Source organism: Carcharhinus amblyrhynchos, chromosome 10 (genome assembly GCF_965287045.1).
Source record: "Carcharhinus amblyrhynchos chromosome 10, sCarAmb.v2.hapA, whole genome shotgun sequence".
NCBI lineage: Eukaryota > Metazoa > Chordata > Chondrichthyes > Carcharhiniformes > Carcharhinidae > Carcharhinus > Carcharhinus amblyrhynchos.
In genome coordinates this window covers 69,648,799-69,675,705 of record NC_137333.1, presented here as the reverse complement: position 1 = coordinate 69,675,705, position 26,907 = coordinate 69,648,799, and the positions used below count along the sequence as shown (strand labels likewise).

At 39.2% G+C, this 26,907-nt stretch overlaps 2 protein-coding genes and 1 long non-coding RNA gene across 6 annotated transcripts in view; 1 reads left to right on the top strand and 2 right to left on the bottom strand.

Moving 5' to 3' along the window:
• cpap (centrosome assembly and centriole elongation protein) overlaps positions 1 to 8,455 on the top strand; it is an 80,283-nt gene extending 71,828 nt beyond the window's left edge. For all 4 annotated transcript variants that reach the window (XM_080197291.1, XM_080197289.1, XM_080197292.1 and 1 more), the window contains one exon: positions 7,599 to 8,455. In XM_080197291.1, coding sequence (XP_080053417.1) covers positions 7,599 to 7,794 — 196 coding nt within the window. In that variant the 3' untranslated portion in view covers positions 7,795 to 8,455. The remainder of the gene's footprint in view (positions 1 to 7,598) is intronic.
• LOC145349040 (uncharacterized) lies at positions 9 to 13,315 on the bottom strand. The gene is made up of 3 exons (XR_013888051.1): positions 10,460 to 13,315; positions 2,022 to 2,189; positions 9 to 157 (listed from the first exon to the last, which is right to left on the bottom strand). It is a non-coding gene; the product is annotated as an uncharacterized LOC145349040 (long non-coding RNA).
• A 295-nt stretch (positions 13,316 to 13,610) lies between these two features.
• rnf17 (ring finger protein 17) overlaps positions 13,611 to 26,907 on the bottom strand; it is a 137,572-nt gene continuing 124,275 nt past the window's right edge. The window contains exons 36-39 of the mRNA XM_080197804.1: positions 17,053 to 17,188; positions 16,132 to 16,321; positions 15,369 to 15,466; positions 13,611 to 14,347 (exon numbers count right to left, since the gene is read on the bottom strand). Of these exons, the coding sequence (XP_080053930.1) occupies positions 15,371 to 15,466; positions 16,132 to 16,321; positions 17,053 to 17,188 (422 nt within the window). The 3' untranslated portion in view covers positions 13,611 to 14,347; positions 15,369 to 15,370. The remainder of the gene's footprint in view (positions 14,348 to 15,368; positions 15,467 to 16,131; positions 16,322 to 17,052; positions 17,189 to 26,907) is intronic.

The following is a 26,907-nucleotide window of genomic DNA, read 5'->3' as shown; positions in this document are numbered from 1 at the left end:
GTAAGTAACAACCAAAATCAATTTGTTCAGCAGTGTGAGATAGACAAATTGTATAATTGTATACTACAATATTATTCAGTGCCTTGAGCCTGTGTGGTCATTGTATCAGATCTGATGAAGCTTTTCTTTTGGCACCTGGAGAACATTCCTGTTTGCCCTGTAATGAAAATAAAAATACATTTTTTATATTTGGTTTCCACTTAACAGTAGGGAACTGTTCCCTATGAATACAGAAAGATCACCCTCCCTCTTCAAAGAATTCAAATTCTACAAAGTAATTTTGCAATTCACTAAGTATCTAATTCTTTACTCAGCCTTAGCTGAGCTGGGTGCTGCTGTTCTCACCTGACTCCAAAGGTTGAGATCTAATTCCGAGCACATAATATGCTAACCTTATGGTATTGCACTGTCAGAGGAGTTGTAATTGGATCAGATATTATATCAGAGCTCTGTTTGCCGTCTAGTGAATTTAAGATCCTTTTGTTCTATTTAAGAACAGAAACATCCTTTCTGTATCCTGGTCAGTATTTATCTATCTCTATAAAACAGGAGCAGAATTCGGCCATTTAGCTGCCTGAGCCTGTTCCACAATTTGAATAAAAGCGTATCTGATCTATTTGTGTTTGAAATTTCATGTTCCCACCTACCCCCAATAACCTTTTGATTTCCTTGCCTAACAAGAATCTGTCTATTTCTACCTTTAAAAATATTCAGTGACCAAGCTTTCAGTACCTTCTGAGGCACAGAATTGCAAAGTCACATGATTCAACAAATTTCTCCTCATCTGTCTTAAAAGAGCGACCAGAAATCTTAAACCGTGCCCCCTATTCCGGACTGACCCACAGGAGGAAACATTCTTTTCACATCTACCTTGTCAATACCATTCAGGATCTTGCATTCTTCAGTCAAGTCACCCCTCGCTCTTCTAATCTCCAGTGGTAACAAGCACAGTTTGTCTAACCTTTCCTCATAAGACAGGCTGGCTCATTCCAGCTATCAATGTAGTAAATTTCCTCTGAACTGCTTTCGCCGCATTTATATCTTTCCTTAAATAAGACCAAAACTAAACACAATATTCAAAATATGGTCTCACTAATGCTGTGCATAACTGAAATGTAATATCTTTACTTTTATGTTCAATTCCTCTTGTAATAAAAGATAGCATTCTAATAGCCTTCTTGATTGCATGCTGCTCTTGTGCACTAACATTTTGTGACTTGTGTACTACAGCACCACAATCTCTCTCTACCTTGGAATTCTGCAGCCTTTCCATGTTTAAATAATACTCTGCTTTCTCTACCTCCCTGTTAAAATGAACAACTTCGAATTTTCATCACATTATACTTCATCTGCCAGATATTTGCTCACTCTCTCAACCTTTCTATATCTGTTTGCGACCTCATCCTGTTCGCACTTATCTTTGCATCATCTGCAAATTGAGCTACCGTATCTTCACTCCCCTCACCTCAGTCATTGGTATGAATTGTAAAAAGTTGAGGCCCCAGCATAGACCGCTATGGGACTCCACTCGTCACATCCTATCAATCAGACACAGACCCATTTGTGCATATTTTGTTTTCCGCCAGTCAGCTAACCTTTTATCCATGCTAACATGTTACCCACTATACCACGAGCTTTTATCTTTCACAATAATCTTTGTGGCACCTTATCAAATGCCTTCTGGGAATCCATGTGCAGCACAGGTTCTCCTATATCCAAACGATTTCTGGTCACATGTTATCCCTTCAAAGAACTCAGTAATTGGTTAATTGTGATTTCCCTTCCACAAAATCTGGCTGATTTCTTCCCAGTTAACTTGAGTTTCTGCAAATGCCCAGCTGTGACCTCCTCAACAATTGATTCTAACACCTTCCGCACAACAGATGTCAAGTTAATTAGTCTTTAGTTTCTTATATACTGCCTACCTCCTTGAATAGAGGGGTAATATTTGCTATTTTCCAGTCTGATGGAAACTTTCCAGAATCTAGTAAATTTTGGAAAATTAGCATCAACACATCTACCTCATTAGCGAACTCGATGAAGTCCACCAGGACCCGAACATTTGTCAGCCCAGAGCTTCTTCAATTTGCTCAGTACTGCTTTCCTATTGATTGTAATTTGACCAAGTTCTCCTCTGCCTTCCACAGCCTTATTTGCAGTCATTACTGGAATTTTTTTTCTATCGTCTACTGTGAAGAGAGAAGCAAAATGTTGGTCCATTTCATCCACCATTTCTGTATTATCGACTAATAATTCTCCAGAGAACCAACACTCACTTCACTGAATCTTTTCCTTTTTAAATACCTGTAGGAACTCCTGCTACCTGTCTTTATATTTCTAGATATCTTCCCCTCATACTCTAATTTCTTTTACTTTGTAATGATTCAGGAAGCCTGACTGAAAAGGAACATAGATTATTACAGAATGCAGAGTTTAGCTACTACCATGGTGTACACGCATGTCCCTGCCTGAGACTACCATTCAGCAAACCTAGTCCTGGCCTGCATTCATAAAAGGCCCACATAATGAGTTCCAGCTGAGCCATGCTCAATGACCCCCTCAGGGAGATCAGTCAGTGATTCCCCATAGACTTCAAAGAACAAAGAAAAGAACAGCACAAGAACAGACCCTTTGGCCCTCCAAGCCTGCACCGACCCTGCTGTCTGACTTAGCTAAAACTCTCTACCCTTCAGGGGACCATATCTATTCCTATCCTATTCATGTATTTGTCAAGATGCCCTTAAAAGTCACTATTGTATCCGCTTCCACTACCTTCCCTGACAACGAGTTCCAGGCACTCACCACCGTCTGTGTAAAAAAAAAAACTGCCTCGTACATCTCCTTTAAACCTTGCCCCTCGCACCTTAAACCTGTGTTCCCTCGTAATTGAATGAGTGCTCATGGAATCATGTTTTCCACATCCACTTTATCCAGGCCTTTCAGAATTCTGCCTCTTACCAGGGAAAATCATACTCAACATGCCCCACAGAGAGATCAATCAGTGATTCCCCATGGATCTCACGGGGGTTATCACATTCCTGATCTTTTAGTATTCTCTGCCATTCTTTATTCTGACCAATCATCTGGTCCACCACTCATCTTTATGCAGTTATATCATTTTTCCTGAAGTTTGCTGCATTCCTTAACTTTGGTTAACTATAGATGGTGGGTCCATCCCTTAGAATTTTTGTTCATAAATGTACTTACTCTGAGTATGTTCAAACATCCCTTAAGTCTCCCACTGCTTCTCTATTGATTTATCCGCTAACCTACTATCACAATTCACTTCAACTAGCTCCATTTTCATGTTCATACAGTTGCTCTTATTTAAGTTTAAAATACTAGTCTCAGTCCCACTTTTTTCCCTTTCAAACTTGATGTAAAACTCAATCTTATTGTGGTTGCTACTATTTTTAGGGGTGCCTTCACACTGAGGTCATTAATCCTGTCACACTACACAATACAAGTCTAATAAAACCTGCTCTTTGGTTGCTTCGAGAATATGCTGCTCTGAAAAACTATCTCAAAAGCATTCTATAAATTGCTCATCCAGGCTACTTCCAGTTTATAAGCCAATTAAAAACACCTATGATTATTACCATTCTTTTATCACAAGCACCCAATATTTATTGTTGTATGCTTTGTCTTTCCTTGTGGTTACAGTTAGGGAATTTGAAGGCCTCTCCCACTAGTGACTTCTTTCCCCTGCCATTCCTCATCTCCACCCAAACTGATTCTGCGTGTTGACCTCCTGAATCAAGGCCATCTCTTAACTATTGGATCAATTGCATGCTTAATTAATGGTGCCACTCCTCCACTTTCACCTAGCTTCTTAATCTTCTTGAATGTCATATACCCTCAATATTCAGGACCCAATCCCTGTCCTCCTGCAGCCATGTACCTGTAATGGCTATCAATCATATTTATTTCCTTCCATGCGCACTATCAATTCATGATGTGGAATTGCCAGTGTTGGACTGGGGTGGGCACAGTTTCACAACACTGGGTTAAAGTCCAACAGGTTTAGTTGATAGCATGAGCTTTCAGAGTGTTGTCCCTTCATCAGGTGAATGAAGAGTTTGGTTCACATAGACAGAAACTCAAGTACAAGAACAATGCTCCGAAAGCTCCTGCTACCAAATAAATCTGTTGGACTAACCTGGTGTTGTGAGACTACTTATTGGGCACTTTTACTTTAAGAATGCTACGGGCATTCAGATACAGAGTCTTTAGTTTTGGTTTGCACCAGCTAATATCACTAATTATTTCCAGTGTCTAGGCTTTGGTCCTCCTTTCGCCATGATATTTATGCATTTACCAACCATCACCTCCACCTTTGATATCCCAGTCTTCAATAAAATCTTTACACTCTCTCACCCTGGTTGCTCCCACTGTACAGTACATGTCTCCACTCCTTCAAATTCAAGGGACACAAACTTAAACAGATGTGGTAGACAGCAGGTTTAGCCATTCACTGTCACATCTGACTAGACACAAATTGCAATTGTGCTCTCATCTATTGAAATGCTCACTATTCCAGAATAATCCTGAATGCACAGATAATTTTGATTTATTTTCTCTAGCATAACTGTCACCGTAACCCATGCTTCCTCCACCTACATCTCCAACAATATGTGTGAGGAGCTCATGGACTACCTTATTACCAGGATAGAGAAGATTTAATCAGTTGTCTGTTATTTCCCTCCTTTCCACTGCCCCTCTGAGCAGAACCCTGCCTGCATCCTTTCTGCCCTAGCCCTAAACTTCCATCTTTTTGCAATTTATCTGCCACTTCTTCCCAAGCTATTTCTGATAACTTGTCACTTGCTTACTTAACCCTATTCCCAATAAACTGCTGCTCACCCAACTGCTCTTTCTGGTTCCCATTAGGTGATATTTCTAACAGTTCTGTTTCATCAGGAACTACCTTTTAAAAAAAAATCTGCCATTCCTCTCCAAAGGAGTCCTGTCAAATTACTACCTCATGTCCAAACTTCCTCAAGACCTATCAAATCCATGCCCTTCTTTCCAGGAAGTCCATGTTTTAATTTCTCTTATCTACCCTAACCACAGTACGAAAGCATACCTCAACCAAGTCACAAATTATGTCCTACGTGGCTGTGACGGATCCCTCTTCATTCTTCTTGACCGTCCAAAACTTTTGATAGTGTTGATCACATCATCCTCCTCCAACACCTCTCCATGGTTATCCAGCTGGTGGAATTCGTTCAATTTGTGTCTAATTATAGCCAGATGTCACTTGCAATAACTTGTCTTCCTGCTTCTTTCACCACTTCCCTGGTCCTTTGGGGTCTATGATTTGGCCCAGTCCTATTTCTTATCTCCAAGCTACCCCTCATGATATTATCTAAAAACATATCATTAGTTTTCACATGGTCACTCATGACATCCGGCTCTACCTCACTCTCATTTGTCTTTCTGCCTTCACTTAAATTGAGATTGCTTGTCCAAAATCTCCTTCCATAATCTGTGGGTCTTTTTTTTGTTATTTAAGACACTCCTTAAAACTTACTTTTGACCAAGCTTTGGCCATCTGCCCTAATAGAGGCCACATATTGGTGTCAAATTCAGCTTCATAACGTTCCTGTGAAGTGCCTTGGGATGTTTTATTATATTAAAAGTGATTTATAAATTCAAGGACTACTAAGATTTGATTTATTATTGTCCCATGTATTAATATACAGTGAAAAGTATTATTTCTTGCGAGCTATACAGACAAAACATACTGTTCATAAAGGTGAGAATGAAATGAGTGCCCTCATACTATGAAAACTGACCCTATATTTGTGTATGTGTATGTTTTATTATTGTTACATGTATTGGTATACAGTGGAAAGTATTGTTTCTTATGTACTTTCCAGACATAACGTACATAGAAAGGGAGGGAAGAAAAGGAGTGCAAAACGTAGTGTTACAATCATAGCAAGGGTGTAACGATAGAGCAACTTAATGCAAGCTGATCGATTCAAAACTCTGATGGCAGCAGGGAAGAAACTTTTTGAGTCAGTTGGAACGTGATCTCAATCTTTTGACGGGAGATGGTGGAAGAGATTATGTCTGGGTGTGTGGGGTCCTTGATTATGCTGGCTGCTTTTTTTTGAGGCAGTGGGTAGTGTAATCAGTGTCAGTGGATAGGAGGCTCGTTTGAGTGATGGACCGGGCTCATTCACGGCCCTTTGTAGTATCTTGTGGTCTTGGACGGAGCAGGAGCCATTCCAAGCTGTGATACAACCAGAAAGAATGCTTTCTATGGTGCATCTGTAGAAGTTGGTGAGAGTTGTAGCAGATATGCCAGTTTAGTCTCCTAAGTAGAGGCATTGGTGGGCTTTCTTAACTATAGCGTTCATGTGAAGGATCACGACAGGTTGGTGATCTGGACACCTAAAAACTTTAAGTATTTTATTACTGAGTGCTTCTTTACTTATGTGTTTAATGAGACATCTGTTGAAGCCCTTTTTACAGTATTTGTTACCTTGACCTAGCTCATACCAGTAAAACCCAACATTGGGACCAGTTGCTGTTAAAAATATGTCCTTGGCTATTTTCTTACCTGAATATGGAGTCAGGGGAGCATGACTGCTACTTGCAATGCCACATTTAAAGAATGCAGTTTCCAACCTCCCTCACAACATAGATTCCTCTCCCACCTGGGACTCTTATTCTCCCAGGCCTTTTTTCTCCCTCTTTGGCATCTGATGTTTCAACCTGATTCTGTTCTCCCAAAACCCAGCCTCTTTCTTTCTTCCTGACTGCCCAAACGCTTCTCATGCTCATCACTTTTGAGTGCCTCTGAGCCTTTTGTACCCAGGTTCTCAGTCACGGAAAATTGTCCAATGTGTGACTAACTGTAACTGTCCTTGAAGCTCCCATCTCTAAATTAAAGGGTGCCACAAATTGATCCAAGAACTTGAAACTCCAACACTGTGGTTGACAGCATTCTAGTTGATACTAGCAGATCATTAATATTTTCTCAGTTGATCTGAAATTTCAGTGTAGGGAAAACAGTCTTGATCTCACAGAAGCTACCGCAAGGTGAAATCCCTGTTAGAATTGAAAAGTAGGGAAGTTATGCTAAATCTGCATTGGACCTTGGTTAGATTATACTTACAGGGACTGCATGTGGTTCTGGATGCCATATTATAAAATGGATATAAAGGCATTCGAGGATAGATTTACAAGTGTGACACCAGAAATGCGTGGATATACATATCAGGAAAGCATCGACAGGTTGGGTATTGTCTCTGTTTTAAAAAAAATGAAAGTTTGGAGTGATCTAAAATAAGCCATTAAAATTCAATGTTTTTGATAGTGGATTGAGAGAATCGGAGGCCATCAATACAAAATAGTTAACAAGAAAGCAAATGGGGAATTTAGAAGAAACATCTTTACCTAAAGAGGAGTGAGAATGTGGAACTCACTACGACAGGGAGTGGTTAAAGTGAATAGTATGGATGTATTTAATGGGAAGCTAGGCAAGCAAGCATACAAAGGGGAAAAAAAAAGAGGGTCACAATGTTTGAGATGTCCAGAGGTTATTAAAGAAGCTATATAAACTAAAGTTGATTCCTTCAATGCAGCAATGGTAACAAGATAATTGAATTTATCAACGGACAAAGAGAAATACACACATCTAACTACAAAAGCCGGGAGTACCCTGATGGAACTGTTAAAACAGTGTATCTAAATGGTCAGCAAGAAACAAAGTACAGCTCAGGAAGAGTGAGAATCAAAGACAAAGAAGGCAATGTAATTATGGACAGTAAACCCCAGTAATTGTAAGTCTTTAAACATAAAAGTCTATTGGATCTGAATGTTATTGGTTTAATCAAATATATTTACATACTATCTAGCATTGTATTATAACTATATTTAACTGTAACTAGTATTGTCTTTTGTTTTTCTATATGTAGATACTTGGAGTACTAAAACAAATGAAGGCTTAAGATAAAACAAAGTGCCTGTGACAAAATTATGATATGCATGTTTAAATCTTTATAAAATTGAAGTCTGTTGTACACTGTGTATGATCATCATTATTTAAGTTAAACTAGAATTGCATTTGGTAAGTAAACCAAATAACTTGGACCCCACAGCACATAGAATGGATCAAAGTGTTAACACTGCTACGATATTATAGCCAATTTCTTTTTGACCTACAATCTTATTTTGTGCCAGCTCATCTTCCAACTGCTGAATCATACTTGGTAGTGTGCTCAGTCAGTTTATAAATCTTCGCCAGAGATTGCAATAATTTGTGGTTGAATAAATCACCTAATCCAATCACCATTCTCACAGTTATGAGAAGAATAGGAAATTAAGGTAAATCATGTAAGGGAATCTTTAAGGTGGGAGATGTCCTTGGAACTGTATAAATGTGATTGAGAAAGCACAGTAATTACCTTAGCTGGACATGCATTTGTCTTGTTTTGTTGGTTCTTTACTTCCCCCCCCCCCCTGCCCTCAAGGTATCGACTTTACCTCAGGGGTAGCTCACACTTGCATCAAAGTCAAAAGGTTAAATCTTCCAAGTCCCAATCCAGAAACTTGAGCATATAACCTAAACTGACATTTCAGTGCAATACAAGACCCCACTCCCCCTCTTCGGTATAAAAGATATAATATACATATTTTTGAAGTACTTTTTCTGTTTTCAAAAAATTTGATTAGTGACAGTTGAGTCTGCTGTCATTTGATCATGGCTGATATGTTTCTCAACCCCATTTCCCCACCTCTGCCCCATAACCTTTGATCCTCTTTCCAATCAAGAACCTAAGTCTGTCTAAACACACTCAATGACTTGGCCTCAACAGCCTTCTGTGCAACGAATTCCACAGATTCACCACCCTCTGGCTGAAGAAATTCCTTCTCATCTCAGTTTAAAGGGTTGTCCCTTTTACTCTGAGGCTGCCCTCAGATCCTAGTCTCTCCTACTAATGGAAACATCTTCTCCATGTCCAATCTGTCCAGGCTTTTCAGTATTCTGTATGTTTTAATGAGATTCCCCCAATCCTAAACTCCAACGAGAACAGACCCAGAGTCCTCAAACGCTCAAGCATCAAGCCTTTCATTTTCGGGATCATCCCATGAACCTCTTCTGGATCCATTCCAAGGCCAGCATGTCCTTCTTGAGATGCGGGGCCCAACATTCTCAATCATCAGAAAATGTGAGCAATATACATTGGCCTCTTTTAAGAAAAAAATGTACATTGGAGGAATGGTGATTAACCACATTGGATTTGTCCTTTTTTGTTGACAGGACATGCCTATAGATATAGCTCAGCTGAAAGCATTCTTGGATTGAAGTCAAGGTTATGGGGCTTAAAAATTGGCAAGTCAAATTGCAATTTCATAGAACCTTAGGCTGTATTTGGAGGCCAAGTGTTCAATTCTGGTCACCACACCACCAGAACGATGTGGAGGCTTTGGAGAGGGTATAGAAGAGATTTACCCGGATGTTGTCTGGCATGGAGGGCGTTAGCTATGAGAGGTTGGATAAACTTGGTTTGTTCTCATTGGAGCGATGGAAGTTGAAGAGAGACCTGATTGAAATCTACAAGATTGAGGCATGGACAGAATTGATGTCAGAAGCTTTTTCCCAGAGTGGAAGAGTCAATTACTAGGGGGCATGGGTTTAAGGTGTGAGAGGCAAGGTTTAAAGGAGATGTATGAGGCAAGATTTTTTTATATATAGTGGGCGTCTGAAACTTGTTGTTGGGCAAGTTAGTGGAAGTGGATACGGTAGTCACTTTCAAGGGGCATCATGACAAGTACATGAATAGGATGGGAATAGAGGGATATGGTCCCTGGAAGGGTTAGGGGGTTTTAGTCGAGTCAGGCAGCATGGTTGATGCAGGCCTGGAGGGCCTGTTCCTATGCTGTAATTTTCTTTGTTCGTTCGATGTTCTGGGTTCAAGTCTCATTCCAGGACCTCAGCACAAAAATCAAAGATGACACTCCAGCAGTTTGGGAATGTTACATCATTGGAGATGCCTTCTGACTGTGATATTAAACTGACATCAGCCTGTTCAAGTGGAGGTAAAAGATACCATACCACTACTGAAGAGACTGAGTGTTATCCTTGGCCCAGAACAATATCTATCCCTCAGTCATTATCACAAAAATAGATTAGTCATTAATATGTTGCTGTTTTAGAGAGCTTGTTTTGTGCAAATCAACTGCTGCATTTCCTCCATTGTTCATCACTAATGTACCTGAAAAGTGCTTTGACATGTCTAGTTGTGAAAGGTGCTGTATAAATGCAAATCTTATTCCCAAAGCCACCACTACTCTGCATCCTATTCCCTCACACCAAATCCTTGGGCACATAAAATTTGGGAATTCTTGTCTCCGAATAATTTAGGCAGCGTCAAGCCTGGGCTGGAGGTAACAGTAGCAGTCATTGAGCATATGCTTTTAATAGTCGAGTTGGGACTCTTACCTTATTTGGTGGTGGTCACTAGATTCTTAATTCTGAGTACAATTCCTACTGACTTTTTGATCTGCATATCTGTATTCTGGTCAGGCTTTCCTGTATGTTGCAACCATATGCTGTGTGCACACAGAACAATGGTGACTAATTGTCACTTAGCAGCTGTGCATGTCATATAGCTCATCACATTCTAACTATTCATTATGAAGACATTGTTCTAATTTCTGCCAAATCTGTCTGCCCTAGCAGAAAACTGGGGATTTAAGGTGCCAACAGACGCACTCAATCATTTGAGTTCTTGGTACTGCATTCTTTGAAAGCAACAAAGACCAAGTTTAGACACTGACTTTATTTTTCTTGCCCTCCATCCTACCACATCTTTCCTGCTTGTTTTTTATGTATCAATATCACTAAGCTGAGCAACTACCAGCTCCATCTGTAAAAGTCTTACCTGTATCCTCCACAATGGTAACTTTATTTTTTATGGTTGCTTTATGTTTAGCCCCCTCCTTGGAATTAGCCTTTATTAGAATAAGTCTCTGGTATTTTCTCCTTTCTATAATACTATTGGTGTAGAAAATTGACATTGTTTAAACATCGCAGGAATAGGATGGTATCAATATAAAAGATGAGCAAGGGGATGAAAGGTTATTGCGGATAGGTAGGAATATGGAGGAGTTAAAATCAGATCAGCCATGATCTTGAAAGGAAGAGCAGTCTACCACTACTCCTAATTCATATGTACATAGAGTTGACCATGATCCTGATCCATGGTCCAGATGCTGTGTTAAGAACAGAAATGAGATGAATCAGAGCACAGAAACCAATGTTTGTTTTTTTTCTCTCTCTTCAAGTCTCTCCATATAAATTCTAATAGTTTGAAGCATTGTTATTAAATCAAAAATTGAAGCACATTAGAAATAAAATACTTCTGCTCAGTTAAGATTGTCACCACCCTTTTGAGTAATGTATATTGCAGGGCTGCTTTGAAGAAGCTGTGCTCCTGGCTCTGGCAGAGTGTGTAAAATGTCAAATGCATTTAAGACTCCGCAATTGTTCTACTGGGTAATTTTACACATGACAAATCAAAAACCAGCAAGTTTTATTTAATCAGTAACAAAACAGCAAAAAGGTTTTCTTTAATGGCAAATTTAAAAACTGCAGTGCAACATGCATACAAATCATTTTTCTAAAACCCAACATGTTGACAGAATACTTTGTGGGACTGGAACATGAAAGCTTTCCTTCATATAACCTTAATGTTAAATGAACATCTTAAAAGGATACCATAACACCTGTTGCTCCAGTGATGAGGGCTTCCATTTTATGGTCATTAGTTGGGGATCATTGTGTCACTGATCAAACCATTACATATATAAGCTCATGTTTAAATGTGGAAGTATTAGATGGTGAAAGGAAGCAATGTCCATGATGTTCTAAATACCATGTGAAAAAAAACAAACTTTAAAAATTATGTCCTATTGTAAATCTCATCACTGGGAAATGTTACAGTCAGATACTATTACAAGAGATGTAATCATGAAAAGTCATTCTTTTGCTAAAGTCATAGGACACTGGCCAGAATAACCAAGAATATTACTTTCATGTGCAGTGTTATCGTAGATGATGAAACAATGTCCTTTACTCCAACATACATCACTAAAATTGTGCCAATGTTGAAGAAATTCATTTTGCTAAATGTGCTGAATATGGCCATCTGATCACCAGAAGATTGCTAAACATCAAATTCTACTAGACAGCACTACTGCAGCCTTGGTTTGTGTGGTTAAGTACATGCCTCCAAATCACTGTCCTGTTAACATGTCATACAATGACATCTGCGCCACTCTACTCACTAACATTGAATAATCGTGTGTGTTCTGTATGGTGTCTTGCTGCATAGCTATCACATGGATTGTCAATTTATATTGATTATTTCTACATTCTGTTCCAGGACTCAGCTTAAGTTGCTTCCACCATACTGAAGTTTCAGTTCAGTATCGTGTTGACTATCCCCAGTTTTCTAAAGCTTCCAGTTCAAATCAACTAGCTTGCCAATGTAGTTTAAGTGTAATGCTAGCTTTGTTGCAGCACTTAGTGTTATAACCAGAGTAATTACAGCAGGGATGCATATTTCATATTATACCTAATTATAAACAACTTACACATTTAAATCTCCCGCTCATCTCACCCAACTCTAAGTTTGTGTAACATCTTATGATGCATTACTAATGACAGTCTCACTTGTTCTGCTGCAGTTTTGGCCTTTTAAACTAATTTATCAGCTAATTTAATCAATTGCTGAAATTATTCCAAGTTTTTGGCTCCTGCTAACTTACGCACAGTCAAATGCCCCAACTCTTCTGTTTTTCCATTTTCAACTGTTTCCTTCCTTTAGTTAACACTTCATGAACTCACCCCAAAGCAATTTACTGTACAATCTAAAGTACTTTTTTGAAGTGTTGCCAGTTGTAATGTAGGACAGATCCTTTGGCACTGTTTTGAAGAGCATAGACAAGGGTCATGGGTGGAGAGGGGGCTCACATTGTTGAAATGGCAGCATGGGCCTGTTTCCCATGCTGTGTTGTTCTTTGTTTTAGAAGGTTAGTCAATATTTATTCTTCAAATTACAAATTTTCATTTTCTGTTTGTGGGATTTTGTGTGTAGATTGGCTACCTCATTTCCTGTAAGTGTACTGGAAATATGATTTAATTCTTTTAAAATAAAACATTCCCTTTAACAAATCTGGTGGTACTGGGTTATTATGTGTTTAGTTCTCAGATACATCTTTACAGTAAGTGATCTGTTTATGGAAAATCCTCCAGTTCATTTTTTCCTTTCAATACCTATTTTATTTCACCAAAGTCTTTTTATCCTTCTTGTTAGTGATTGGTTCATTTAAAATTCATGGTCACTTAATCATTCCCCATCTGGAATTGTTACTGCTATCCTCCATGTCTATAAAAATTATGCAAAGTTAGTTTTCCCTGGGATGTGCAACTTTTAGGCCTGAATTTTCCACAGCTGTTTGAGCAGTTTCTGGGTGGCAAAGTACAGGAAAACATGGAAATCAGCAGAGGCAGCAAGGAAGTATAACTGGTCATGGTGTGATCCTGAGCTGCACTATGGTTTGGCAAACATAATTTCCCCCTCCAACCGTAGCTGGAATACAATTAAACAGCCTAATGCCGGCAGATCTGTAGGTCAAGGGAAGACTGAAATTGATACAAAGTCCACCTAATCAGTTTCCAGAAAAAGTATCGGTTTGGTTGTGCGTCGAGTCAAATTGCCATTTCTGAAACGTGTTCCTTTTCGTTCTGATGCATAGATTTTAGTTAAGTCTTCAAGTGGCTACTTATAAACAATGGAAATATCTTCATACATTTTCCTGATCCTTGAGATTTTGCAATATTTGACTTTCATTCCAATTGACAGTTCCAAAAAAAAGGAAGTGTGTTACTAGCAACGCTCCAGAAAATAACTTTATTAAACATGTGAACTTTGGCTTCAAACAACAAACATACATAAATCAGAGATCTGCCCTCAAACAGCAGAATTAGTTACCATAATTGGTATTAATTTTCATTAAACAAAATGATAACATGGTACTGCAACACTCTTGGGAGCAGAGAGAAGAAAATAACAAATTAAAAAGTGCAAGTCAAATTGTCTTGCTATTGAAATACCATAAACCTATCCAATTCACTCAACTGAAATGCCATCCTGTCAGTCAACACTTGGAAAAATGATGGCATGTTAAACATTACTTAGGGATGAAAACTTAGACATGAACTTTAGTCAGCTTTAACCAAAGCTTGCCGTTAATGAAGTTACCAAAAAGAATGCAATGATATACATCTTGCAGAATCTTCTACAACTTGAAGGCTGTTATTATCCTGTTTTGCAGAGATTAGACAGAGTAAGATTAGATAAGATCTTCTGTACATTCTCAGTTTTCAAACTATGGAGTTAGATTTTTATTAGTTAAAAATTTTGGCTTAAAGTCTTACCTCTACACTGTACCACACTTTACATCATACTTAAATTTCTCAAGTGGGAAATGGAACAAGAACAAACTTTGTTGACCTTTGTCTCAGACTGGTATAATAGAACACCAGGCCTCTCATACCCGGTGCCCAAGAATACAGAACAGAAAGCTATCTTTTTTATTCAACCCTCCACTTTCTTCCAGGCTTACTGATACGAGTTTAAAATGTATGCACTTCTTCAGTTACCAAGCAAGAGGGCTCAACTTCCAAAGTAACTACACATTACTAAGAGGAATTAAATTTATGATCTTGAGTATTCTATAATCGATTCAAAAGTTCCACACCATTCAGTTATCCAATATGCAGGTGGGAAATGTAAGAATCATAGTGGCAAAGATGATGTACAAGGATGTCGCCACAACTAGTGGGTTTAAGTTTGTAGGGATTTTATAGTTGGCTTGATCAGGGTTTTAATCCTTGGAACATAGGAGAACGAGGGGCATGAAACAGTCTTTTTCCCAGGATAGGGGAATTAAAAATTAGAGAGCGTAGGTTTGTGAGGGGGAAAGATTTAAAAAGGGACCCAAAGGGGCAACTTCTTCACACAGAGGGTGATGAACGAGCTGCCAGAGAATATAGTTCAGGCAGGTTCAATAGCAACTTTTAAAAAGCATTTGGATAAGTACAGGGATGGGAAAGGATTACAGGAATATGGGCTTATGATGGACAGTTGGGACTATCGGGCAGGGTACCATACTCAGCACAGACAGATTGGGCACAAAGGTTTGTTTCCGTGCTGTAGTGCTCTATGACTTGAGACATTAGCTATGTGCTCTCTCCATAGAAGCTGTCAGAACTGCTGAGATTTTCCAGCATTTTCAGTAATTTGCTTTTATAAAGAAACGATCAAGTTTATTTCAAAACTTACCTTTACATATCCAAATCTGCAAGGCCCTTTTCTACAAGTGGAAGGTGAATCAGTGATCCTTCTTCATACAAGAATACAGAAACTTCTGGACACAAGCTCTGAAGAACATTATTAAAATTGATTTTTATAAATGCACAAACAGTAACATGTAAAATGTTTTCACAAATTGTGATCACTGGTACAATCTTGAATTTTGCATACTCAATATTTGAAAATGCAATAGAGCATAAATTGAAATACCAGTGTCCAATTGCATAGGCAGCGCAAGAACACAACTGATGTCAGGATTAAATTGCAGTCATTTTTGCTAAAATTGTGAAGACTGACCAAAGATAAAACAGAAAAAATGTACACATATAATTTACATCTGATAACACTTTCTTACAGTGCCCTTCACAATGAACTCCAACTATTCACTGAGGAAAGCCAGTATCTAACATTTTACTATTTTACTAATCTGCTATGAACTACCTTTTCTTTTCATGCTTTATTTCACAACTTAAGGGATTCTTAATGTTCAATTTTGGAGTTCCCCAACTCAAAGTCCACTTTGTCTATGTTAGAATGGTGTTCATTTAAATATATTTTTAAAATAAAGATCTTGCTCCTTTCACAAAATTACCAGCAGGTTTAATTTGAATATTCAAGCCATGCAAATAAATAAAAACAGCACCTGAGAACAGTAATATTTATGGTATTGTTTTACATGAACCGTACTTAAGCACTCAGATAATTGTTAACCAGTTTTATTCAGATTACTTACTACCAAGAATGCTGTAAGTTGATTTCCTTGTACAATGTCAACCATTGTCCATAGAGCTTCCATTGACCATTCTGGACTGTAAACAAGTCGGTCCATATCGTTCATTAAAGCCGGGGGCTTAAACCCTGCCAGCTTAACTTTGATGGCACGAACTGGATACTGTACCAAGTGTGCAGGAATCTGACGAAGCCTGCCATAAAAGATTAGAGCATATATATTACAATTAATGCTTCAGCACACTGTTGAGGAGAATAGGCCTTATTGGATAGCAGACTGTGCAGTCAACTATGGATTAAAGGAGTAACAAGAATTTTCAAATCAAGAAATACTTTGGTAGTAGTTCTTACTGCTGGCAACAGAGCAAGGAAATTGGCTTCAAGAAAATCCCATTTTGCAAGAATGGTGCAAACAATAGTTATTTTCACATGCTGTCTTCAAGATAACAGCACATCTCTTCAATCGTGACTACATCCAAGAAACCAACACAACTTTGTTATTCTCTGCCTATGATTACAAACAAATCAAATATTGAAGTAAAAGTCCTTCTTATTGTGGACAATTCCAAGGTTTCATGGTTACAATCAATGTTTCCCCTGCACCATTTTTGGTACAGAATGCTGTGCAGCTAAATGGGCTTTTTTGGCCATTTTATGCAAAATGCAAACAAAAAAAGTTACACAATTTCTGAGCAAAAATTACAAATCTTAATGAAACTAACTGCCAATTTGACAATGTTCAGAAATGTAAAAATTAAGCAAAATGAAAAAAAATTACCCCACTTCAAACTAGTCAAATTGCTGCTGTACGTTTAATGACAAAATGGCCATATGTCCATTCATAATGTTCATATGAAATAGCTTACAACATAAAAATATAACCTATGTAAGCATGATAGCTTAAACATATTTTAGACATAGTTACCTATAATCTGGTAGAGATGCAGTAGAGCCAAAGTCAACATGCTGCACAAGGACCATTAATGGTTGGATATTATCTAGTGACAGTACTTTTGCTCTGTACCATCGCCCATCACTGTATTCAGCAAGGCAGGGCATTTCTGCAAAGGAACAAGTTTCAAATCACAAAAAAAATGCCTTAATTGTAAAGGATTATAGGTACCTCAATCTTAGCAAAAACAAGTGCTACCTTTGAACGGTCTAGTTCTTATAATAGTCTTGTGATATAAATTATTATACAATTGGTAACATATCAGAGCATAAGTATTGAACAATATCAAAGTCCAGAACAGAGTTATTCCTGATCTGTCAGCAACACTAACATTGAACTACTGCTAAGGCTAGTGGCATTTTCTGACCATATTTGGAGAGAATTAATAAGTCTCTGTGACCAAATTTCCAAATATTTTTGAGGTGAAGGCTGATAAGTCACTTGAACATTTTATTTTACATCCTCTTCTGTCAAGTTGCTTAAATTTCACATAATGGTTGTGAGGAAACAGCATCTGCAGAAGTGTAGTAATTTTATTACTATGATCTTGAAATCAAGTTTTTAAAAATTAAAACCATTATCTTGTAATCTGCGGAAACAGGATGGTTGCTAATCTATAATTTAAGACAAGAATCATGACATAGCTGCATTTATGAAAGTCTTAAAAAATGCAAACACCCCAAATTTTTCTCAGTTAGACATGCATCCCAAAAAGTCCATGAAATGTAATAAAAAGGTTGAATGTCCAAAATCCAACTGTCCAAAAGCCATTTTTGAAAATATTCCATTTAAAGTTTAGAAGTTTATTTATTCGTGTCACAAGTAGGCTTTCATTAACACTGCAATAAAGTTAACGTGAAAATCCCTCAGCGTACCCGGGAAGTGCCAGTGCATGGAGACTGAGGGAGAATTTAGCATGGCCAATGCACCTAACCAGTGCATCTTTCAGACTGTGGGAAGAAACCAGAGCACCTGAAGAAAACCCACACAGACATGGGGAGAGTGTGCAGACACCACAGAGTGTGACCCAAGCTGGGAATTGAACCCAGGTCCCTGGCGCTGTGAGACAGCAGTGATAACCACTGGTTAGCCAGTGACATATAGTTAAATGAAATTTGGACTTATCCAAAGACCAGGACAATTTGGCTAGGGTGCTAAATTCTCAGTGCATTGGGCTAGTTATTGGCTTTGCCACTTTAAAGTGGTACGATCTAGTTCCTGTACTTAGTCAATCCTCAACAACACCCAAACAACTATGCAGTTAGTGCTGTTGTACCTCAAATCATATAGAGGTTCTGGTGTTTACAGCCACTGCATCATATCAAAAAGGTTAGTGTCCATGATGTTTCAATGGGATAAGATATTTTCAGTTCATTATTATGCTAAGAGAGCATGGATGACCAAGCAAATTTGTTTGGACTTGTTTTAAGAAGCACTTTATTTTCAAGACTCCTGTTCATGGCAAGTCAGTTGGACTTGATGAAAAGTGCAAGATGTTGTTGTTTGACAATTGCTCAACACTGACGTCCAAAATCTAAAAAATCCAAAATCAGCCATGGCTTTGGTCCCAAGGCAACAGTTTAGATGTTCAATCTGTAAATTTCTTTGAATTAAAATACAGAAAATCATTAATATAGATAACTCTTCTGGGCCAGATGAGCTGCATCCCAGAGTGTTGAAGGAGGAAACTATAGAGGTAGTGGATATATTGGTGATTATCTTTCAAAATTAAATGAACTCTGGAAAGGTTTCTGCAGACTGGAAAACAGCAAAATGTACCCCCAGTGTTTAATGAAGAGATAGGGAGAATGAGAACTACAGACCTGTTACTTTGACGTCAGTAGTCAGGAAAATATTAGGATCTATTACAAAGATGTGGTAACTGAACACTTGGAAAATGGTATGATTGGGCAGAGCCAACATGGATTTATGAGAAAGAAATCATGTTTGACAAACCTTAACTGTTGAGTCGTCTTTTTGAGGATGTTACTTACAGCATAGATAAAAAGAAGAACTAGTGGATGTGAATTTAAATGTTCAGAAAGCAGTTCCACATAGAAGTCCCAAAATTAGACCACATAGGATTGGGGGTAATATGCTGCTACGGATTGAAAATTGGTTAACACAGAAAATAAAACAAGAATAAATGGCTCATTCTCAGGGTGAAAGGCTGTGCTAGTGGGGGACTGCAAGGATTAACACTGGAGCCACAGCTGTTCACAGACTAAGAGAGGTAGCCATGGCAGTAGAGGGTGCCTTGGTTGTCATCTTTCAAAATTTTATAGATATTGGAACAGTCCTGGCAGTCTTGAGTAGCAATGTAATCCCACTGTTTAAAAAAGAGTAAACAGGGAATTAGCCAAATTAAAAAAATACATTATCAAAATGGGTTATAGCAATTTAACGTAACACCCTTTGGGATGCAAAACACACCAGCCACTTTTCAAAGGCTTATGAACAGAGCTGTTGCAGGATTGATTAATTGTGCTGCATACATAGATGACTTAGTGATCTTCAGTCATTCATAGTAAGATCATATGGTGCATTTGGCAGAGCTCTTTGCCTTCCATAGCCTTGACAAAGTTGGTTATAAACTTGGCAAAAACAGAATTTGTGAAGACGGAAGTGATATTCTTAGGACACAACATTGGATACAGAAGGATGATACTGAGAAAGCCAGAGGAATTTCCAAGACCATCCTCAAAAGGAGGAAGTGCTACGATTTTTGGGATTGAGCAGATTTTACAGGAAATTTGTACCAAATTTCAGTAGCTTAGTGGCAATGTTGATGGACTTGTAAAAAAGAATATGAAATTTTGGTGAACAGAACAATGTCAGGAGCATTTGAGAATTTGAAAAGTGTTAACCACACCAAATTGAAACCCTTCAAGATCACCAGCGACAGCAGAGATGTAGGTGTTGGAGCTGTGTTGTTACAGAGGATGACTGTGGCATTGAAAGGCCAGTTGGTTATTTTTCAAAAAAAACCTCAACATCCACCAGACAAAATATTCCACAATTAAAAAGAAGTTATTGAGCTTAGTAATGGCCTTACAACATTTTAACGTTAACATTACAAACAATCTATCATTTTCTGTTCAATGATCAGAATCCTTTGAGATTTCTGGAAGGATTTAAGGTCAAGAACATCAGATTATTTTGTTCGAGTCTTATGTTACAGGCATTAAGTTTACAAATTATACACGTTGCGGGTCATGAAAATGTTTATTGCGGATGCTTTATCGCAGGTTTAGGTAAAAAAAAGCCATCTTTTCATGATGACAGTTTTTTTTAAAAAGGGGGGAGATGTTGCAAAGTTCAGTAGAACGTTAGAATTGGGTGTTTGTGAAATTTTTAAAAAATTGTAAAAATGCTAAGAGGTGAAAGTATTGCATGGTCCCTTGAAAGATGGTGTTTTTCTGTGCTTCAAGTTAAAAAAAAACGCAGGTGCGTATGGTGCCAGTACACAGACTGAAACATTGTATCAAAGGTCAAACAACAGGGTTGCCTTGGTAACAGACTTCAGACATTAGGATGTTCTGAATTTAGCCAATCAAATTTGAATCAGGCACTTAGCTACCAGCAACCTGTCAGATTGGAAATTGATGTTTTGGTAACCTAATAATAATCATATTGTAGGGGATATGGATGTATCATCACAGGTATAAAAGAACCGGCAGTAGGACAAAAAGGAGAGACAACCAGTGCCCTCTGCCACAGCTCAGTTTTTAGCTCAAAACCTCATCTGAATAGCAAAGGAACCAAGGAAGGACAGATTTGAGACAGAAGAAATTAGACAAAACTAGAAGGTTCTGGAAGATTGCAATCCTAGCTGGAATTGAAAGAGTGACTAACATTCTATTCTTTTGTTAATAAGTGGGAATTGTATTTATCTAAACAGCATTCCATTAGAATAGTGTTTTATTCGGTTTGTTAATAGCTTAGTTAACCAGAGAACAAAGTCTTACTTGTTGATTTTTTTTTGAAAGAGCTTGTCAGAATTATCTTTAACCACAAAAAGTTGCTGAAGAGTAGATTGTACCACTTCTCATACGCTTAACAGATAATGCATGGCACTCCTGAGTGGTTAGGTGTTAGCTCTCAAGGTAAGGACCAACCTCCACTTCACAACAGATGTGATAACAGAACACCAAGAAAATATCAACAAGATTATACAAAGTTGACGTGGATTTATGGGCAGGAATGCATGTCAAACCTAAGGAGTATTTGAGGACTAATTAGAATAGATATAGATGAACCAGTGGATGGGCTGTATTTGAATTTTCAATGCTTTTAATAAAGGACCAAATAAGAGGTTAATTAAATCATATGGGCTTGGGGGTAACATAGTGGCATGAATTGAGAATGATTAGCAGATATGAAGTGTAGAGTAGGAATAAATGTTCTTTCTCTGAAGCGACAGGTGGTGACTAGCAGGGTCCTGCAGGGATCAGTGCTCAGAATCAGAGGTTTACAGCATGGAAACAGATTTCTTGGCCCAACTTGTCCATGCCACCCAGCTTTTAAACCACTAAGCTAGCCGTAATTGCCTGCATTTGGCCCATAACCCTCTGTACCCACCTTATCCATGTAACTGTAAATGCTTTTTGAAAGACAGAATTGTTCCAGATACTCCATCCACCGGAAAAAAATTGTCCCTCTGGAATCTTTTGTATCTCACCTTAAATCTATGCCACATAGTTTTAGATTCCCCTATCTTTTGGAAAAATGTTGACTATCTATGCTCCTCATTATTTTATTGACCTCTACAAGATCCTTAGCCTCCTACATTGCAGGTAAAAAAGTCCCAGTCCACCCAGCTTCTCCTTATTACCTTATTCCTTATTATTACCTATCTCCTTATTATCAAACCATCAAGTTCTGACAGCATCCTAATAAATCTTTTCTGCGCTTTTTCTAGTTTAGTAATATTATTTCTATCATAGGGTGACCAGAACTATACACAGTATTCCAGTGTGGCCTTTCTAATATCTTGTACAACTTCAGCAAGATATCCCAACTTCTATATTCAACGTTCTAACCGATGAAATCAAGCATGCTGAATGCCTTCACTACCCTGTCCACTTGTGACTTCACTTTTAAGGAGGTATGAACTTGTGCCCCTAGATCTCTTTGTTCTATAATTCTCCCCAACATCCTACCATTAACTGAGTAGATCTTGTCCCGATTAAATCTACCAAAATGCATCACCTCACATTTCTCCAAATTAAACTCCAGCTGTCATTCATCGGTCCACTGGCCCAATTGATCAAACTCCCATTGCAATCCTAGATAACCTTCTTCACTATCCATTATACTAACAATCTTGGTTTCATCTGCAAACTTACTAATCATGCCCCATAAATTCTCATCCAAATCATTAATACAAATGACAAACAACAGTGGACTCAGTACTGATCCCCAAGGCACACTGCTGGTCACAGGCCTCCAGTTTGAAAAAAAATCCTCTACAACCACCCTCTGGCTTCAGTCATCTAGCCAATTTTGTACCCAATTGGCTACCTCACTCTGGATCCTGTGGGATTTAACCTTATGTGATAACCTTTTAAGCAGTATCTTGTAAAAGGCCTTGCTAAAGTCCATGTAGACAATAGCAACTACACTGCACTCACCTACATTCTTGGTTACCCTTCAAAAAGACTTAATCAAATTCAAGACAATATTTTCCACTCAAAACCATGTTGACTATCCCTAATCAGTCCTTGCCTCTCTAAATGCCTATAGATCTCTCAGAATACATTCTAACATTACCCAGTACAGACATTAGGCTCACCAGATTGTGGTTCCCAGGCTTTTCCCAGCAGCCTTCTTAAACAACGGCACATTTGCTACCCTCCAATCTTCAGGCACCTCACCTGTGGCCATGATTCAAATATCTCTACTAGGGGACCCACAATTTCCTCCCTATCCTCTGTGTCCTGGGATATATTTCATTAGATGCCGGGGATTTATCTACCTTGATGCACTTTAAGACTTTTAAGGATTGGGGTCCAGTTCGAGACTCAGAGGTTTACAGCGTGGAAACAGGCCCTCCAGCCCAACTTGTCCATGTCGCCCTTTTAAAATCCCCAAGTTAATCCCAATTGCTCGCATTTGGCCCATATCCCTTTATACCCAACGTACCCATGTAACTGTCTAAATGCTTTTTAAAAGACAAAATTGTACCCGCCTCTACGACTACCTCTGGCACCTTTCAACAATTTACCCACCACAGATGTGAGGCTCACTGGCCTGTACTTCCCAGGTTATTCATAAAATACACCAATGATTTGGCTGAGGGAACTAAATGAAATATTTCCATGTCTGCTGACAACACAAAACTTGGTTGAGTGTAGTGAGGAGCATGTTAAGCAGCTTCAAGGTGATTCAGACAAGTTGAGTCATGCAAAATTATCCAGTGAAAGAGAATGGCAGAGTATTATTTAAATGTTGACAGATTAGGAAATGTTGGCATACAAAAGGGACCTGGGTGTCCTTGTACACCAAACACTGAAAGCAAAACATGCAAATACAGCAGGAAGTTAGGAAGACAGATAGTAAGTCAGCCTTCATTACAAGAAGACTGGAGAACAGAAAGGAGGATGTCTTACAGGGCCTTGGTGAGACCACACCCTGAGTAGTGTTTTTTGGTCTCTTTATCCAAGAAAGGATATATTTCCCATGGAGGGTATGCAGCAAAGGTTCATGACTGATGCATCGGATGGCAAGATTGAGGCGGTGGGGGGGGGGGGGGGGGGGGGGCGGAGATTTGGTTGACTGGGCTGGTATTCACTGGAATTTAGAAGAACGGGGAGGGATTTAATTGAAACGTATAAAATTCTGACACAGCTGGACAGACTGGATGCAGGGTTATTGTTTCCTCTGGCTGGGGTCCAGAACAAGGGGTTACATTTTCAGGGTATGAAGTAGGCCATTTAGAAGCAAGGAAGAGAAGAAACTTCTTTCACTCAAAAGAGTGATGAACCCTTCTATCACAGAAGGCTGTGGAGGCCAAGTCAATGAATATATTTAAGAAGAAAACTGATTCTAAAGGCATCAAAGGGTATGGAGAAAGCATGAGAATATGGCATTGAGGATCAGCCATGATAATAATGAGTAGCAGAACAGAATTGATGGGCTAATGGTCTACTCCTGCTCCTGTTTTCTATACCTCTATAAATGGTTTGAATGTAGAACATAGAACATTACAGTGCAGTACAGGCTCTTCAGCCCTCATGTCGCGCCGACCTGTGAAACCAATCTAAAAGCCCATCTAACCTACACTATTCCAATGTCATGTTTATCCAATGACCATTTAAATGCCTTTAATGTTGGTGAGTCCACTACTATTGCAGGCAGGGCATTCCACACCCTTACTAATCTCTGAGTAAAGAACCCACCTCTGGCATCTATCTTATATCTATCACCCCTCAATTTAATGCTATGTCCCCATCCGAGGAAAATGGTTCTCACTGTCCACCCTATCTAATCCTCTGATCATCTTGTATGCCTCTATTAAGTCACCTCTTAACCTTCTTCTCTAACAAACACAACCTCAAGTCCCTCAGCCTTTCTTCATAAGACCTTCTCACCATACCAAGCAGCATCCTGGTAAATCTCCTCTGCACCCTTTCCAATGCTTCCACATCCATCCTATAATGTGGCGACCAGAACTGTACACAAATACATCAAGTGTGGCCATACTAGAGTTTTGTAAAGCTGCAACATGACCTCATGGCTCCAAAACTCAATCCCTCTACCAATAAAAGCTAACACACCGTATGCCTTCTTAACAACCTCATCAACCTGGATGCCAACTTTCAGGGATCTATGCACATGGACACCAAGATCTCTCTGCTCATCCACACTATCAAGTAACTTACCATTAGTCCAGTGCTCTGTATTCCTGATTGGTGGAAAGGCAAATTGTGCGGAGGGTGGGGAGAGTCTACAGAAGGATCTAGATAGGCTGGGCGAATGGGCCAGGAAATGGCAAATGGAATTTAATGTTGGCAAGTGCGAGGTGGTCCACTTTGGTAGGAATAATGGTAGGAAGGATTATTACTTACGTGGAGAAAAACTGCAGCAGGCGACGGTGCAGAGGGACCTCGGGGTCCTTGTGCATGAGTCGCAAAAACCCAGCTTGCAGGTGCAGCAGGTGGTCAGGAAGGCGAATGGGATGCTGGCCTTCATCACGAGGGGGATTGAATATAAAAGTAGGGAGGTCTTGCTGCGGCTGTATAGGGCATTGGTGAGGCCACAGCTAGAGTACTGTGTGCAGTTTTGGGCGCCGTACTTACGCAAGGATATTTTAGCCTTGGAGGGAGTGCAGAGGAGGTTTACTAGGCTGATGCCGGAGTTGAGGGGGTTGAGCTATGAGGAGAGGCTGAATAGATTAGGCTTGTACTCGTTAGAGTTTAGAAGAATGAGGGGAGATCTCATTGAGACGTATAAGATGATGAATGGGATGGATAGGATAGAGGTGGAGAGACTCTTCCCGCTCAGAAAGGATAGTAGGACTAGGGGGCATAGCCTCAAGATAAAGGGGGGGCGGTTTAGAACGGAGTTGAGGAGGAACTTCTTCACTCAAAGGGTGGTGAATCTCTGGAATTCTCTGCCCGTTGAAGTGGTGGAGGCTGCCTCGCTAAATATTTTTAAGAAGCGGGTTGATGGGTTTTTGATGAGAGAGGGGATTAAGGGTTATGGGGGGAGGGCGGGAATGTGGAACTGAGTCACGACAGATCAGCCATGATCTTATTGAATGGCGGGGCAGGCTCGAAGGGCTAGTTGGCCTACTCCTGTTCCTATTTCTTATGTTCTTATGTTCTCAAAGTGAATCACTTCACACTTTTCTGCATTAAACTCCATTTGCACCTCTCAGCCCAGCTCTGCAGCTTATCTACGTCCCTCAGTAACCTGCAACATCCTTTCGTACAGTCTACAACTCCACCAGCTTTAGTGTCATCCGCAATTTTACTAACCCATCCTTCTACCCCCTCATCCACGTCATTTAGAAAAATGACGAACAGCAGTGGCCCCAAAACAGATCCTTGCCGTACACCACTAGCAACTGAACTCCAGGATGAACATTTCCCATCACCCTCTTCTTACAGCTAGCCAATTTTTGATCCAAACTGCTAAATCACCCTCAATCCCATGTCTCCATATCTTCTGCAATAGCTTACCGTGGGGAACCTTATCAAACGTTTTACCGAAATCCATATACACCAGATCAACTACTTTACCCTCATCCACCTCTCTGGTCACCTTCTAAAAGAACTCAAAGTTTGTGAGGCACGACCTACCCTTCACAAAACCATGTTGACTATCCCTAATCAGATTATTTGTTTCTAGATGATCATAAATCCTATCTCTTATAATCCTTTCCAAAATTTTGCCAACAGAAGTAAGGCTCACTGTCTATAATTACCAGGCCAGTCTCTACTCCCCTTCTTGAACAAGGGGACAACATTTGCTTTGGTCCAGTCTTCTGGCACTAGTCCTGTGGGGACCAAACGTAATATTTCCAAATTTGCTGATAGAAAACTAGATGAAATGCAAGTTGTGGGGAGGATGCAATGAGGTTTCAAGGGGATTGGGAAAGACCAACTGCATGGGCAGAAATGTGGCAGATGGAATATCATGTGAATAAATGTGAAGTTATCCACTTGGGTAAGAAAGAGAAAAGCAGGATATTTCTTAAATGGAGAGAGGTTGGGAAGTGTTGATGTTCAAAGGTACCAGTGTCTTTGTTTAGGAGTCATTAAAAGTTAGCACGCAAAAGCAACAAACAATTAAGAGAGGTATGTTAGCCTTCGTCACAAAGGG